An 18,518-nucleotide genomic window follows, 5' to 3' on the forward strand; every position below is an offset into this window, starting at 1 on the left:
TTGTTCTTGTTATGAATGTTAGGCAAAAAGTTGATTCCATATATATATATATAATAGGGATAATGACATACGAATCTAACCACCTATGACAAAATGGTTATGTAATGTAGCAACCTGCTCAGGTGGCTATGTAATGTATGCACCTATGTTTTTTTACCTATGACAAAATGGTTATGTAATGTAGTAACCTGCAAAAAGCAAGAATAATTTTATTTGTGTTAGATAATATTTGATGAAAGTTATATGAATTGATTGTGTTTTAGACGTGTTTTCTAATGATATAATTTTTATCAAGTTTTATATAACACAACAAAGCATATTTAAGGTCAAAGTTTACAAATAAAGACTTTGAATATTCAAAATAGGACACTTCTAATGGGATGGAGGGAGTACTATGTAAGGACCTTTTTATTTGGGTCAATCAATGTAAGGACCTATGTAATTTTTTTTGCTATACTATGTAAGGTCCGTACATATTTTACATAGTATAGCAAAAAAAACATAGGTGCATAAATTACATAGCCATCCGAGTAGATCACTACATTACATAACCATTTTGTCATAGGTGGTTACATTCGTATGTCATTACCCTTATATAATATGCATAGTTAGGTAGTCAAAGAAGGATAAAATAGTGGAAAGGGTGTTTATACGTACCAATCACATGCATATTTGATATGTATCCACTTAACATAGTTTTTTTGACTTGTAAAAAAGAAAAACATAGATAATTTAGAAATATACAGAGTAGTTTATAATGTGTTCAACTTTAATATCGGCTATATAATGTGATCGTTTCTGATTTTAGACGGAACATCTATGTAGGTATCCCATGTGGATTATTTTGTATCGAAGTTAACACATGTATACATGTGGGGTTTGTTCATTGGCCCAACATTTCATCTTCGGACTTTTATGTTGGAAAGCCTCATTGGCTACGTACTTGTGCAACCTGAATCCTTGTATATTCCTAAACTATTACTCGTATATATTAAATAAATATCTAGACTAGATCATACAATATTTAACTCCTTTCATTTTATTCAACTAATTCAACTAAATTGTTGATAACCCAAAATGTTTCTTTTTTTATTTATTATTTTAAAATTTTTTACTTAAAATACCAATAATATCTATTTGAAATAGCTAAATTACCCTTAATGAACTTAATTTCAACATCTTTTCTCTTTAACTCTTAAATAACTACACTAGCCCCTTCTATTATTTTTACATTAACAATCACACCACCGCCACCACACCACTCGTCACTGTCGTCGCCACTACACCGCAATATCGCGTCGGCATATGACTAGTGCCTATTAATATGTCTATGACTCTATTATGTTCATTTATTGACACATGTATTACACATTTTCTCCTTGTTAATCTCCATTAATTTTGTCGTATGTTTACCTCTCTTGCTTATACACATCTTTATGTTTATTATTTTAGCATATCAAACATTTTTTCTTATTATAAATAATGTCTTCGTTCTTATTTTGACATGTGCTAGACACATGTGTTAAGCTTCAGAGCAACAACTATCACTACAAAAAATTAATTCCTTTGCACACATTTCATTTAACATTTCAATATGCATGAACGAATTAACACAAAATTAAACATAAAATTTGATTCTATTACACAATAATATGGAATTTTTCTATATAAAGAATATACATTTTGAAATTACACGTATAGAAATAGAAACATAAAGCATAATTGTTAAAAAAACATAAATATAATTTCAAACATATGAATAATGGTTTGTGGTTCAAAAATCTTTATATATACTATAAGACAGTTGAACTAATAACTTATTAATTAATCACATCGCTTAATTTTTATCAAATTGACTTTTAATGATGTCATAATTATAAATTAATTTAATTAACTATAAAATATTTAATAATTTCAAAAGGGGTTAAAAAAAACGGAAGGTATATGTTTATTTTGGATAAATCCTAAGCTAATTAATAAAAAGTGTTTAACTACAATAAAAAGTCTTATATCTTTATTTTGGATCAATTAAAATGTATTTAACATTAACATGTGTCCCCTTATCAGCCCATGTATTTTACATTTACCCAATATACATTAAAAAAAAAAATCCAATGTGTATCTACTTTCTGTTCGGTGTCGTCCTCTACCAAGAAATTCTTTTAAAAAATATGAAAACAAATCTTGTTCCTTATTTCCAGGATCACGATCATCTACACAAACACAAAAAGGTAATCTTCACAATATGTTCATCGTTGTTATTATTACTAATTGTTATCGAATTAGGTTTTTATCCCCTTTTAATTGTTATCCAATTAGGTTTTTATCTTCTTTTTGTGTATTTTAATTTATAATAATACCTGGATTTCAGAAGACCTAATTGTAATCATGTGACACCCCACTAAAACGGAATATACGGGATGCACAGATAAGCACAATTGTACACAGTACAAGTTCCAACACAACCAATAACATTAAAAAGAGAAGAAGTATAATAGTTATTACAGAACATGGGATATACCCAAAATAGTAAAATCAAAAGACAGAACAAATGTCTTTAAGTACCAAGTCTGAATTGAACAAGCAAAGGAAAGGTCTTCACAGCTTCTGATCTTGAATGCTCGAACAATCGCCAAATGAATGAGCTTAAAAGAGGAAGACTCCTATGCTAAAGATCTATTTAGCCTAGCCTGAAAAGCATGTAAGTTCAAAAGGTCAACTACGAAAGTAGTTGGTGAGATTCACATAAAGTACGATTTAGTTTACATATAAATAATATGTAGAGTAAGAACAAGATCACAAGATTCGTACGTTTAACAAAAGTACTTTGTAATAGTAGAAAAGTAAGAACTAGGTCATAAGATCTGTACGTTCACATAAGTACTTTGTAATAGTAAGAACAGTACAAGAACATATAATGAACTGTAAGTATATTTCGTCACTGCTAACCCGATTGGCCAGAACTGAATTGTAATATAAAGATATGCTCATAATATTCAAGTACGTCAAGTAAGATCTAGGTCAGAACAAGAACAGATAATATGCATCCTCCAGAACTGCGGAGAATGAGGGTGGGCCTACCCTAAACAGCGCTGTCCATAATTACCTACGGTTCAATCCCTGAACTGTGGGATGTGAATTGATAGCAGTGAACAAGAACTGAACAAGTACAAATAAGAACTAGAACATGATAATGAACAAGTAGAGTAGTATAAATGTATTTAAGGATCTTGCCCATTCAAGACTTAAATACTCTTTTTAAACAGTTAAATATCATATCATAAGTATCTCATAAGTTCATATAATAATATGTAAAATAGTTCAAGAACATATGTACAAGTACAAAATAGTTTTCATGTTTTTCAGTCCCCAATAAAAGAACTTGATCAAAATGTACGAAAGGGGGATTAGTGAACTCACAGTGATCTGGTACAAGCACAGTTTATAAGCACAAAGAACAAGTGCAGAGATAGATAGGTTGTATCTATCAAAATCCAAGCACGTCTTGATGGAAGTCTAAGTACATGTCATTGATCATAAATAAGTACGTATATTAGTTCATGTGATTAATTATTCACTGAAATGTCCTTAATGAACTGATGATTTGGTCCTTGATGATCTTTGAACGTTTTGACTTAAAATGAGTTTGAATGAACTTAGGTACTTGAAATGGACTCGATCTGAACGTTTTTGAACTCACACATAAGTAATTACAATGTTAATTAGTTGAACGTGTCTTTAATAATGAGCTTTAGCCCTAAGAACTTAATTTGATTGCTCATAGAACTTGAACTTTAATGATTACGATGAATCATGACTTTAATGTACTCTATTAGGGTTTGCACAATGTACATAGCTCTAGATCGTTTTAGGAACTAGCTTTACTGTCAAAACGTAGCCTTGAATGAGGTTAATCAGATGGTACTGAAGCTACGAATTGATTTGGTGATTAAGTACATGATTAGATCGTTTTAAGTTTAAGTATGATAAGTTATAGGACAAGTTTGTGTTGCTGTCTGATTACACAAGATCGTTCTAGGTTTTTGGCACAAGATCGTCTTAGCTTCAAGGTTCAAGATCGTCCTAGGCTTTTAGGTCAAGATCGTCCCATGGTACTTGGTTCAGGATCGTTTTAGATGACAAGCTCAAGATCGTTTTAGGTGACAAGCTCAAGATCGTTTTAGGTATTAAACCAAGATCGTCCTAGATGTATTAAGTACAAGATCCTTTCATGGTTACATGGTTCAAGGTCGTTTCATAGGCCTAAGAACAAGAACAAGATCATTTTGATTCAAGAACACAGATTGAGCGAAACCGATCTTAGAAGATCAATTACCCAGTAGTGTACCAACACAACATCACAACCACAACAACAAAACCACAACACAATTACCAAACGAGACCAATCGAGCAAGCACGAAAGAACAAGAGGCTGCCCTAGGACGGTCTTGGTGATCAAGATCGTCCTAGTACATCAAGAACAGGATCGTCCAAACTTCAAGGACAGGCACGAGCACTACAAGAATGTCTAGATCGATTCCAAGACTTGTTTAGACATAACACTAGTACATTTATACACAATAACATCATCTTTTAACACTTTTACTGGTTTTCAAGATCAAATATCACATGAACAAGTTGTGACTTCAAGAACATGTTGTACCTTTACTTTCAAAAATGGGTTTTGTAACTTAAAGCATGATATGACCCAAATTTGTTCACATAAATGTATTAAACACATTTAGACACAAATCCATGAACTATAAACACGATTTTCATTCAAAAATTGGACCAAATCATCAAGAACATGAACTTCAAAAAGTACATTTTTAATTTGATCAAAAACTCATCAAGTGTTGTTGTTACCTGAGAATTGATTCAAGAAGTGTGTTTTGATTATCACAAGGATGCTAAAAGTACAAACGATTTTGATTGAAAGTATCAAAATCAAGAGATGCTCTTGTGTGTGTTTTATGGTGTTTTGGTATGTGTTTTAGTGAGAGAGGTGAAAGATGGAAGAAGATGAATAGTGTTGTTTCTCTCTCTAGGGTTTTCCATCCCTTTCTATTTATACCTTCCCATAATAAATGAACTCAATAAATGCAAGGACTATTTGCGAACATTTTGAACTAAAACTTTTATGAACATGAACGTTTACGAACCGAACTTTAATATTTCATCGTACTTAATCATAAACTCATCATATAAACCGAGATTTAAGATCAAACTGACCTTCATATAAGCACATAATTTGGTCTAAAGCACGTCAAGAACTTAAATAAATTGAACTGTCTAGTCGTTCTAATGGCGAAAGTACGATTCAAAGAACTTATTTAAAACATTTCTAAGACGGTTGTTACAAATCAAACTATATTAAACTCATTATATAAACCGTAACATAATCATAACTTGCATAATTATTCACACCAACGAAGCAACTATGGCTGACAAAAACCCTACGACAACTATGGCTGACAAAAACCTTACGTTTTTGCAAGACATCAATGACAATTCTGCAAATTGCACAATCAAGGTTCAAATTTTGCTTCTCTAGAACACATTCTACCAAAAAACCCACTCTAAACCAAGCAGCCTCGATATGATTTTGGTCGATGAACAGGTAATATCTTTCATACTCTGCTTTTTATTATCATGTATACAAACATTTTAAATCGTTATATATGCTTATTAATAGGGAACCAAGATTTATTGTTCAATCCATAACACCTTGATTTCAAAATTTGAACACACGCTTGAAGAAGGAGGGTTCAGAGTTATTTCGAACTTTGATGTAAAATCCACTAAGTCCATGTTTCTGCTAGCAAATCACTCATATAGGCTTTGTTTTTTGGATGACACGGTTGTTTATGACGCTCTTGGCTTTAAAATTCCTGGCGACAAGTTTGAGTTTTATTCGTTTGAACAACTCAACCGCAGATAAGACTACAAGTTTTGGTAAATCTTCCTTTTTATCATTAAATTTTTGCATTGTTTATTAATAACTTTAAAAAATATCATAGGACAGGTGATTGGAAATAAACCTATTCGTGTTATGGGCACAAAACAAGATCCAAGACATCTACTTGAGTGTCAACTAGGTGATGACAAGTACGTTTTGTTAATTAAGTTCTTATTTGTTAATTCAGGTTGACTGTATAATTATAATATTAACAATGACATACTACTGATCCGATAAAACCATGTAACAAAGGAATTGTTATACAATGTGCTTTATGGGATGATTATGGCAAACAACTACATCAATACGTGTCAGCTAATGAAGACAGTGATAAACCAGTTATTATTCTGCTACAACTCGCGAAGTTCAACAACTGGAACAATAATTTTTTTTACCTATAGTTTATTTAGTTAGAATTCTGTTTAATATTTATTTATATTATATTCGTATTTTATATGTATTCAAATTAAGTAGATGACTAATGCTTACTTTATTCATAGACAAGCCTCAAGTCTCTAACTGCATGTACGGTGCAAAGCTATATATCAATGAAAACATTGGTCCTATCATTGAGTTTAAGGAAAGGTATACTTTATAATTTCAACATATTTTAATATTGACTTACATATAATAGTAATAATACTTTTTTGTTTTAATTCTTAATACTTATTTACCTTTATGTTTTAAAATTTTAGCTTAAAACAAAACTCTTCTCAAATGGAAGGCTCGGATGAATATCCAAAGCTTTCAAGCAAGATGATACACATCAAGCCTTAAGATACTTATTTGAATCTTCCATTAAAGAGCATTCTTGAGTTATCTGTTATAAAACAAGTATGATGTTTTTTTTAAACAACTGTTCAATTCTTTGTAAAAGTAAGTGTTATCTGATTCACATTACTAATGCAATATCACAGCCTACTACATGTGTTGTTATTGGTACAATTACAAGTATAATAACGGACAAAGGATGGAATTACTTAGCTTGTCGTAAATGCCATAAGAAGGTAGTGAAGCTTGAGAAAACTGATAAACAGGGAAAAGTCTACTATGAATGTGAAGATTGTAAAGTTGTTCTTGATGTTTACTGCCGGTAAGAAGCAACCACTTTATCCATACATTATCTGTGCTAACCAAAATACTTATATACTTATATACTAACTTATATACATGTTTTGCAGCATCAAATTGCAAGTAATGGTCAAAGACAAATCTGGAAGTGGTCCGTTGTGGATTTTTGAAACCGTTGTGACCAAACTGGTTAAACGGTCAGCTTCATACTTGATATCAAGATTAAACCGGTAATACAGTCATACATATGTATTTAAATAAAAATTATTATTCTCATAAATATAACTAATAATACAATTACATAATATAATTATTATGCAATGGAACAAGATTGAGGATAAGTGGATAACAAGATTAGGAAAGCATGTCATTGAAGCAGAAGTGATATCGGGCAACAACATTGGATACAAAACTTACATCCTGAGAATGAAGTTAATACCGTCAGATCAAAGAATCCCGTTCAAGTTTCATAGAAGACTATTTCCGTTGGTCGTTTCTTTCGCAATGACAATAAACAAAAGTCAAGGCCAATCTTTATCAACCGTAGGTTTGTATCTACAACGACCAGTTTTCACGCACGGACAGTTGTATGTTGCAATCTCTCGGGTGAAGTCGAAAAAGGGTCTCAAGGTGCTGATATGCGACAAAGACGGGAAGCCTAAAAACAATACAACGAATGTTGTCTACAAAGAAGTGTTGCAAAAGATGAACGACGATACATCCTTCTAATTTAACAGTATTCATTTAGCAAACATTTCATCGTTTACTTATTATCATTCGAATAGAATGGTGGCTTTTTTAATGCATATCAAATTACAAGTTAGAAGCTTCTACATGCTAAATATATGAATATATTTAATATTGATAATTTCATAAAATCCGTGTCAAGTATTGGACACGGGTCTAAAATCTAGTATAAATATTAGTTAAAAAGGACGTTTAAGAAATAAAAAGGTTTGACCGATTTATTCAAATTTGACTGATATTGACCTATTGATCGTTGAGTCCGATTAAAGCCCATGGCCGGTGACAATAATTCCGTCATGGGGGCGTCTTTGGAGCACATGACGCATCGTGAAGGTGCGTTGTCGATGGACGTCATGTTTTTGATGTTGTACGAGGATGAAGCGTTGATATATGATGTGGCTCACTTTTATTAGTTTACAGCGCTCGCAAGTAGCAACTATGTACACATTATTTATTTGCAATATATAATTATTTCTTTCTTTTAGATAACATAATATAATATTCATGAGAAGAAAATCATGATGATGGAGTGTGTACTGTGACATCGATCATGTATGAAGCAAACCGATCGATCTCGAACTCGAAGAGCTCTTATTTGAAGAATTTGTAGTTTGCCAAATTTAATTACCATTTACTACAAACCTAGAGAGAAAGGGAAACCCGTGTCTTGCAGCCAGCTATATCCAGTAATGAAGCTCCCGGAGGTAAAACTCTCTGCTTCTGTAGTATTCTTAATCACACCCCAACCTGTCCATGTGACCCTGTTAGCCGTATCGGCCCCTGGCCCCGTGTTTTGGTACTCTCGATAATACAAAGTGTCGAGAGCGAAATCCCCATCCCAAGGGTACCATCCTGCGGGGTTGATCACGTCACTGATGGTCGATTGCATCACCACTGTTCTAGAATACTCCTTCCATGGTCTTCCAAGATAAGTTGGAAAATTGGCTTGAACTGGTTGCAGGTCAGAAGTAGCACTTATTCTACATTTTTGAATGACGATACCCGTGTTTTGGTTGGGATCAGAGCGGCCATGAGCAGTGAGCATATTTCTTTGGTTAGGGTTGGGTTTGCGAGCTTGTATGTCACAGTTTTGAAAGACAACAGCTGCATTGCCAAATATAAAATCAACGGTACCGACCACCACACAGGCGACATAGAACTGACGATTGGCATGGACATAAAGGGTATCTTGGTAGCCTTCCATACCACATTTGTGAAATGCTGATAGATCTGCAGTTACACGTAATGCCACAGCTTGATGCCCCGATGGCCCTGCTGTATTTTGAAATGTAATATCTCGTGCCAAGAACTTCGCACCCAACACCGCTATACACATGCATATATATATATGTATAATTTGGATCAATAATAAATTAAAATGAAGATCTCTTAAACTAACACAAGCTAAGCTAGCTAACCTACGGTTGCAGAGGTGGAGGTAGTAACACCGCCGCCTGCGACATTCTTATTTCCAGTAATAATTGTGTTACTTCTTCCGTCTCCGATAAACATGATGTTGGTTTTCTTTTTTGGAATTTCCACATTCTCATCATAAACTCCTGCGGTTATCTTTATCGTGTATCTCTGATCACTTTTCTTTGGTGCCGCCGCCACTGCTTCTGCCACTGTCGTGTAGTTCCCCTTACCATTCTTATCTACTGTCACGTAACCTTTCACTTCTGGTAATTGCAACAATTTCCTGTCTGTTGCAGATAACCACTTGGGCCAAATGATGACCTCCTCCTTTAACTTTCGACGACCACCTGCATCGTTATTGTTATTGGCTAAATTTGTGTCTGATGATGTCAGCATGCTCTTGGCGATAGCCAAAACATTGCTACACATCTTTTCTGCATGCTCTTGGTGTTGGATAATTGAACTCATGTACTGTAATCCCTTAGAAACTTCTGAATTAATGTAAATGAGGCCGTCTAAACATGTTTCATGGTTGGTGATGGTGGTGCTTAGGTGAGTTATAAGGTTGTCGTCTTTCTGGTGAAGAAGAGATTCCTTTTTCCCGAGGAGCTCTTGTATCACCATGTCAAGATCTTCTAGAGTTGAGGCACCCATCTCTACGCACTCACGAAGAGCCAGTTTTGTGAGATCATTGGCTGTTGTTGTTGCAGTGATCAGCAGCTTCTCTGTTATTTCCAAGTTGGCTAATCGGATGGCATCCTTTGTTTTATTAATGGCTAGTTCGATTACATCCACTTTTGTTGAGACCCTTTGGGTGTCGTCGGTAGTGGAGAACATAGATGAGTAGCATATGTCTGGATATAAAGTGACCGCACATGCGGACTTGATGATGGCCGGCGGCATGTCATAGTTTGAAGTTCCATGGACATGCTGCAGGGAAGTTATTATTAGTAGTGAAGCAAGAAGACTTAAAAGTTTCATGTATGTTAAACCAATATTCCTAGCTAAATGCTAACAAATTGAACTGGCCGGATTTTTGAGAACTAAAAGTTTCATAAATCAATGATGGTTTATAGTTTTTTGGTGTTTTTATTTGCTCTGTAAATTAAGTTTATAACTTGAAGAATGGTGTTTGTGCACCAAACCGAGATTAGGTTTAGAAAGAGGGATGATTGGTGTTTTTGGTTGTTTGTTGGCGATTCCCCGAAGGTAGAGTGAATCTCTTTACGCCAATCAATTATGATTTTGATTGTTAGCCGATTAAGATCGTGCTATTATGCTTTAGATGTGATTGATCGAATTGAGTATATTATGAATAATAATGCCTTCGTGAGGTTTTATGAATCTCCTTTTATAGGGAGAATTTATCTTGGAGGAAAAGTTAAGCCTCTTTAGGGTTTCCCTAAGTCTTAGGCCAGGAATATTATTTCCTTAGTTATTGATCAGAAATGATAAGACCAAATCCCGACTTTGTAGGAGGGCGATCCTTATCACATTATGTTATTTGTAAGATTCTTCGTGACGAATGTCCCTTCGTATCATAGAGTCAAGTCCTGCGTACCGCTGGGAGGGTACGTCATCAAATGGGTAAAATTAATATGGATGTTTTCATTATCAAATAACCAAACTTAAAGTGGTTTCTTCGTATATTCAAATTGTATGCATCTCTTCATGTATACATGTGGAGTTTGTTAATCTGGCCAAACTTAAGCATGGTATTGTGTATCTAGTGTAATAACTAAAAGTTTCCAACATGTATTACCTGATAAAACCACAAATAAAGTGATGTAGACAGAATATCATCCATGTCAAACAGTACTACTTTGTTCTCAGGAAATTACATGAGACAACCCTCGGAAATAAAAAACAAAGCTTCAGATACTTCTTACAACACTACTAAAGTATTAATCCTAAACACATATATACTGAGACGGTTTAAAGTTTAGAAACCTATGGTCTTATTTATGTTATAGCATGCATGTAGTAGTATTGCTCAGGTTTTGATGTATTGCTATTCGGCTAATTAACCTTGAAATCGAGATTCGTTTATTAGCAGACTATCCTGTATTCTGCAGTAAGGTAGCAACAGACTCATAATATACCTTTGACCACTTTAAACTACCAAGCTTTGACGACTTTCATTGAACATTCACTACTCGATCGGTATCTACCTTTGGTAAGTGTTAAAAATGTAGGTTGAGCAATAATAAGTTAACGGTGTCGTCCTTCAACCACAAGTTTTGATCTGTATAAAATCAATCTAAAAATAGGAGTACACCAGAGACCCCTAGATCAGTTATTTTGCTTTCCAAACTTCTAGAACTATTTAGAACCTTATTATTTAAGTGTTAAGTATATTTGTAATGACAACATGCTTTCGATAAGCATTCATTACTTGGCATTACTGTTACAAATGCAGGCTGTACATCCATAAGGCGAACCTGACCCAAACTTCTTGGCAGATGGCCTGCAAGAATTACATTGACTACCCATTTGCGGATATACTGGTCCAATTATGTCCTGCCAACAACCTCACGTTTCTTAAATCATTTTATTCCTGTAATTAATTCAAAATCATTTTATTCTTTTAATTCATTCAAAATCTTTTATCTCAAAAACCGTATATCGATAAATTATAAAATTTGTATGGGTGTTCTTAAAATTTCATGTTCTTTTATTAGAGATGTCATTCGATGGTGGAGCCATGTACGGCTAAAGCATTTGGCTATCACACTCAATGACTTATCACCTCCTATGACCTATCACCCCACCATCTCACCGCCACAACGCGCGAACACTATCTCTCGCATATAAAAACAATACAGAATGAAGCAAACTGCATACCTCTTATTGGGACAATAATAGGTTCCCAAATTATTTAATTTATAGCTACTAAAAGCCCACCAAATCTGGTTCATTAATTGCCATTACAAATTAATTTACAAACCAAGCGAGTAAGGGAAGCCAGTGGCTGGCAACCAAGTACCTCCAGCAATGAAGCTTCCAGGGGTAAAACTGGCGGCCTCTGTAGCACTGGTAATGACACCCCATCCAGGCCATGTGACTCTGTTAGACGTATCAGCTCCAGGCCCGGTGTTCTGGTACTCTCGGTAATACAAAGTGTTAAGAGCAAAATCCCCATCCCATGGGTACCATCCTGCAGGGTTGATCACGTCACTGATGGTCGATTGCATCACCACTGTTCTAGAATACTCCTTCCATGGTCTTCCAAGATATGTTGGGAAGTCGGCTTGAACTGGTTGCAGGTCAGAAGTAGCACTTATTGTACACTTTTGAATGACAATTCCCGTGTTTTGGTTAGGATCGGTCCGGCCTTGAGCAGTGACCATGTTCTTTTGTTTGGGGTTGGGTTTACGGGCTTGTATGTCACAGTTCTGAAAGACAGCGGCAGCATTGCCAAATATGAAATCGACGGTACCAACAACCACACAGTTGACATAGAACTGACGATTAGAGTGAACATAAAGGGTGTCTTGGTAGGCTAGCATAGCACATCTATAAAATGCGGATAAATCAGAGCCGACGCGTAATGCCACGGCTTGTTCCCCTGAAGGCCCGGCTGCATTTTGAAATGTAATATCTCGTGCTAAGAATCCATCACCCACCGCAGCTGAACATCAATATAATACTCCAGTTATTATATATCCTTGATAATATTAAGTAACAAATAAAATATAATAATACTCGTAATATAAATTAAATAAAATCAGGTTGCAGGTTGTATAGGAAAAGAAAATTACTGTACTAATAAAAACAAAAAAGCACGTGGTTATATTCTATTCTGAATTAAAACAAACATATACAGATCGAGTATATCACAACGTGGGTAGGTTGAAAACTAAGACTAAAAGCTCCCCGCCTGTCTGGCCACTTTCAATCTTAGCCTAAACAATGTTTTCATACGAGTATTAATTAGTATTAAAAACAAAAAAAAATTGTCTTTCCTTTGTCTTTTAACTTTAATTTGAATCAAATCAAATCTTGAACAATCTAGCTAATAACTTATTTTACATTAAGTGTCACGATCGAGTTGATCAGAACATGGAGATATATATGTAAATTAAAAGCGACGTAAATCAGGGAAAAGTGAGTGAGTGAGTAAAGTCTATAAACGACAAAATCTGTGCACAAAGTAAATAATTAAGCTTTTGTTTCTTTGACAGGATGTTGATCTTCCCTATACATTTTACAGTATAATCTTCAATAAATTAACTAGCTATTGTTATTTGGATCTTACGATGAGACATAAATTAAAAGAGGAAAAGTAGTACAGTACGTTTTTTTCAATTACCAATGTTGTAGTATATATTTGGATCATATGTTAAGCGGGTGGTGTATCCCAACCATATTTTTTGGTATCTCAACCAAAATAGTGTGGGCTCCCATGTCTGTAATGGTATATATGGTAGAGTAAAAACGAGCCCCCTGTCACTAATAATCTGATCGAGTTACCAAAATCATGTCGGGATACCGGGCGCCATTTTAAGTAGGGAATTCATTACAATTTATTTAAGTAAGAGAAAACTACTTTACTGCAATCACGGCTGCAGAGTTGTAAATTTTTAGCTCAAAATGCATCCGTGCGACAATTATAAGTTTTTAGCCGATATCAGTTATTAGTAATTTGGCTTTATATATTTCTAAACTAAATAATTAATAGGAAAGAAGGTAGTAATGTATAATTAATGAATTACGTAACGTAGGTACCTACCTACGGTAGCCGAGTTGAAGGTAGTGTTGCCGCCAGCTACGCTTTCGCTTGCGGTGATAATAGTGTTACTTCTTCCATCCCCGATTAACATAATGTTTGTTTTGCTGCTTGGTATGTTAACGTTCTCCCTGTACACCCCTGCCTTTATCTTTATCACGTACCTGCTTCCGCTCTTGGAGGGTGCAGCTGCCACCGCTGCCCCCACGTTCGTATAATCCCCGCTGCCATCCGCGGCCACGGTCACGTTCGGGGTCACCTCCCCCCCCGACTGTAACAATCTCCTCCTATCTCCCACAGACAACCATTCTGGCCACGATACTACTACTTTTTTAATCCTTCTATCATCACTACTAGGAGTAGTCATGTTTATAATCATGGCTAGAGCATTGCTACACATCTGGCCTCCACGATCCTGTCCCAGGAAAATCTTTTTACGCACTTTCTTGGAAGGTGCATCATGGGATAATCCATCCAAACATGTTTCTTTGTTGGTGATAGTCGTGCTCATCATGGTTCTAAGGTTATCGGCCGCAGATGCCTTATTATAAATATTGTTGGTTGTTGGATACGCTCTAAGCTCACGAATGACCATGTCGAGTCTTTGTAAGGTTCCATCTCCCAGCTCCAAGCAATCTTGGAGGGCGATTTTCGTGCGATGATCATCGGGATTGGCTTTGATGAGAAGGTTGTTGATGGTATGTAAGTTGGTTTGGATGATGTGTTTGGTTTTGTTGATGGTGGATTCGATCATGTCTTTTTGGGTTGTAGTACTAGTAGTAAGGAGTAGCAAATTAGCAAATACAAATAAAACTACCAATGAACAAGACATGCCGGAGTTGGAGTAGTAATCCCACATCTTCTCTCTCTCTCTCACCAATAACTTTTATGATTGTGGGTGGTGTTTAAGTAAATCAAATTGTCGATCGTGGATATATGCCCTATTTTATATACATATCCCTGCCCCAGTCCTACTTTCCCTTTTATTATCAAAAGAAATTATTGTTTGCATCATGTTATTAAACTTAATTATTAAAAGCAAATATGCTTAAAATTATTACACACTCCAGTTATAAAAATAGTTAATTTACACTTTAAGTTTTTATTTTAATAATTAACACTTTAAACTTTTATTTTTCTAAAAATTTACACTATCATAATTATATCAATCTACACCACTTCACCGACATCACCACCAATAATACCATCACCGACACCACTAATGACTAAACCGCCTTCCCCACCACCGTCACCGTATTGCGCGGATACCATAGTCGTACGTATAACGTAATAAAAATTAGCATAACATTCACGTTAAACATTAGTTTAAAACTAGATTTTAAACTCGTGTCAAATACACGCGTTTTACAATATTTATTACTAATATAAGAATTGCTATATGGAAAACGAATTGACCAAGGCTTGTTAGCTTTATATTTTATGGTGTTTAATTGTAAAATTATATTTGTGGAAGGGGTGTTAATGTTAATTAGTGGAATGTATAAATATCCCCTTCCACCCCCATTTGTAAGAAATGCTTTCATATATATAAAATCCTTTTATTTACCTTTACCGGTTTTCTCCACAAACCTCACGTACACATATACACACACTTGATCTAATCTATCATATATCCATCATTCAAGAATAAATTTAAACTTTACAATTGGCATCAGAGCCCATGGCGCCACATCCTACCTGTTTTCGTGTTTAATTTCATATTTTCGGCGAGTTTTCCGGCCGCCGTTTTTCTGCTTCCTTCCTTCTTCTGCTACACTCAAATACCGGTTTTCCATTTTCTTTGATTTGTAATTTTAATACCGGTTTTCATACCGGTATTCCTGCTGGTTTTCACTTCTTTTCTTCTTTGAATTTCAGTTGAAATACTGGTATACCTACCGGTTTTCCTACCAGTTTTCACCTTTCCCATTCAAATACCTGCTTTACTTTCACCATACAAAAACCGGCTTTCATTTTAATCTATACAAATACTGGCTTTCACCTTATTGACATCATAATACCTGGTTTACCCCAAAACCGATATTAGTTCTTTAATTCTTCATTTTACAAAAAGAATCTCTGTCCAAATTTTTTTTCTCGAAAACCGGTATTAGTTTTTCATTCGCCAAAATCGGTATTTGTTCTTCATTTTTAATTTCTTCACTAATACCGGCTTTTGTTCAAATACCGGTATTAGTTCATCAAATACCCAACTCAAACCCAATAATCTTTAAAACCCATTTGTTTTATTAAGCAGAAACACAGTTACCAGTTTCTTGAACCAACCTTCTTCAAACTCGTCCTTCATTACCCGTGGTTGTGAGTGGTTGTTTGAGTCTTTTACGTGTTTAATCTCTTGAGTAGTTGACTTTGTAAAAGAAAGCATAATTGTTCAAAGCGTTAATCAAAGAAATTTTGTTAACAGAAAAATTGTGTTCTATTTGTTTGGTTGTGAGAACTGTTCGAGAGAGTGTGTGTGAGGTAAAGAGTTTGAAGTTGTATTGATAATAAGTAAAAAGAAAAGGAAATCGAGTGATATACATCTTGAAGACTTGAAAGGTATCTCGAGAAAGGAAAGATAAAACAAGTGTGGTAGAACGCATGCTTTCGTGTGTATCAATGGATAACGTGTATTGGTAATTGTGGGTGACAAGTTAAAGTGTGTCACGCGTGATTATATAGCAAAAGTGAATTGTCATTTTGAAATTGTGCTGTCACGTGGTGACTCTCTTGGAACTCATAAACTAGTTGTCAACTTTAAATTCATTATTTCTTTTACGTTGAGACAAACAGTTTATTTTTGGGTTGCCATTTTTGAAAATTCATTTTACTTTGTAAGACTGAAAGTTTCATTGGGCCATGATTTAGCACTAGTTGGTTTTGGGCTAGTATTTAGTTGTTAGGCTAAAGTTGTTATTAGGCTGAATATCTGGACTGAATTTTAGTCAAGATGTCGACTCCTTCAGACATTTTCTCGGATGATCCCATTTTGAAAGAGTTATTTTCGAACATGACAACAGAACCTACATGGGATCAAGAGTACCGTCATAAAAATAAGGTGTGCACATGTTATCAAACTACTTCCGTACAACCTCATAATTTTCCTTGTGCTGTAAAGATTTATTCTACAAAGTTTTATGCTTTTAACAAGTTTCACGGGATCAAGACTGAGAATGACAAACTTAAAGAAGAGAATAAAAAAATCAAATTATCAAATGATTTTTTCAAGAAAGAGAATGACAAACTCGAAGAAGATTTAGACAAACTCAAATTATCGAATGATCTCAGTCTGGAAAGCATTGAATATCTTGAAAAGGAAAATGATCATTGGTATTCAAAGGTTCGGAGTTTAACAAATAAATTGGAAGATTCTGAGACAACTCAAAGAAACCATCTCATCTTTGGAATCTAGTCTTGCAGAAAATACCACTCTTGTTTCAAAAAATACAATCTCTTGAAGATGAGCTTGCAAAACTTCTGAAACAGTCAAGTGAATCTTCTGTTCCAAAGATTGAGAAACCACAAAGCTATCCGAAACCAACACCATCCAAACCAAAATTCAATATTCCAAAACCCCATGAAAGAAAATTTTCTCATTTCACCAACTATTCCTTGCAAAAGGATAGAAGGTATTCTCCGAAACCAAATTTTGATGGAACCAAGACTCTTATATCTTTCCTTTCATTTAAAGATAATTCACTGTTTATCTCCCGAGCAAAATCTCATTTGACAAAGTCAAAATGGAAACCTATTCACAATCCCAAATCATCTAAGTCAAAGTCATTCAAATATTCGTTTTCGAAGCTGTTTGACCTTGCACCAAAACCAGTGTAAAAAGTGAATGACTTTGTTTCACCACTTCTTCCACGAAAACTCTTCTCATATTCAATTCCGAGTTTTCATCCTCCGTGGAATGCATATTCTATTCGTCGAATCGATGAAACTTTTCTCTGGACTGTCAAGACAAAAACCGTTGGGCCGGAAGTCAAATGGGTCCCAAAGGTTGTTTGTATGTGATTCGATGAAAATGGCTTATACATAACTCAATATATAACCCGAGCTGCAGCTGTTTATGTAAGACATCAACTTCATAATCAACCTATCCCTGTGATATGTCGTATTTTATACCCATTTCCCACGGTTTATATAGTTAAGTTAGCATGTTTAATGAGCGTTTCGTATACATTTGTTGCGTTTATGGTATTTGTTAGTGTTTCAGGTTAGTAGCAGCTACTTGAGCGTATTTCTTAAGAAAACGACACTCTTGGAGTGAAATAAGTGCTTACAGATGATTTCCGGGTCGTTTGGATGAAGTTTGGTGAAAGTCAACGAAAGTCAAACATGGAATCAAGACAAGCTGCGCAGCAGCTTATAAGCTGCGTGGCAGCTGTAAAACAGAGGGCCGAAGCTGCGCAGCAGCTCGTCTAGTAGGTTTCCAGCAAAGTCAATGAAAGTCAAGAAGTCAACTGCGGTCAAAGGGAGCTGCGCAGCAGCTTAAGGTCGATTCTGCACAATCTTTTTGGGAAACATATAAATAGCTTGTTTTTCAGTCCAAAACCCTATCTCATACTTTCCAGCCGTTTTTAAGACCTTTTG

At 34.9% G+C, this 18,518-nt stretch overlaps 2 protein-coding genes across 2 annotated transcripts; both read right to left on the reverse strand.

Moving 5' to 3' along the window:
* Positions 1-8,411: 8,411 nt before the first annotated feature.
* On the reverse strand, positions 8,412-10,178 carry LOC122607942 (pectinesterase-like). The gene is made up of 2 exons (XM_043781024.1): positions 9,196-10,178; positions 8,412-9,103 (listed from the first exon to the last, which is right to left on the reverse strand). Exons 1-2 carry the CDS (start codon positions 10,172-10,174, stop codon positions 8,412-8,414), a joined length of 1,671 nt encoding a protein of 556 aa, XP_043636959.1. The 5' UTR covers positions 10,175-10,178.
* A 1,842-nt stretch (positions 10,179-12,020) lies between these two features.
* On the reverse strand, positions 12,021-14,823 carry LOC122608171 (pectinesterase-like). Its single transcript, XM_043781261.1, has 2 exons — positions 13,926-14,823; positions 12,021-12,824 (listed from the first exon to the last, which is right to left on the reverse strand). The coding sequence occupies exons 1-2, from the start codon at positions 14,779-14,781 to the stop codon at positions 12,133-12,135; spliced, it is 1,548 nt and encodes a 515-aa protein (XP_043637196.1). The 5' UTR covers positions 14,782-14,823; the 3' UTR covers positions 12,021-12,132.
* Between the last annotated feature and the right edge of the window lie 3,695 nt (positions 14,824-18,518).

The sequence above is a fragment of the Erigeron canadensis genome, chromosome 7 (assembly GCF_010389155.1).
Source record: "Erigeron canadensis isolate Cc75 chromosome 7, C_canadensis_v1, whole genome shotgun sequence".
NCBI classification, from domain to species: Eukaryota; Viridiplantae; Streptophyta; class Magnoliopsida; order Asterales; family Asteraceae; genus Erigeron; species Erigeron canadensis.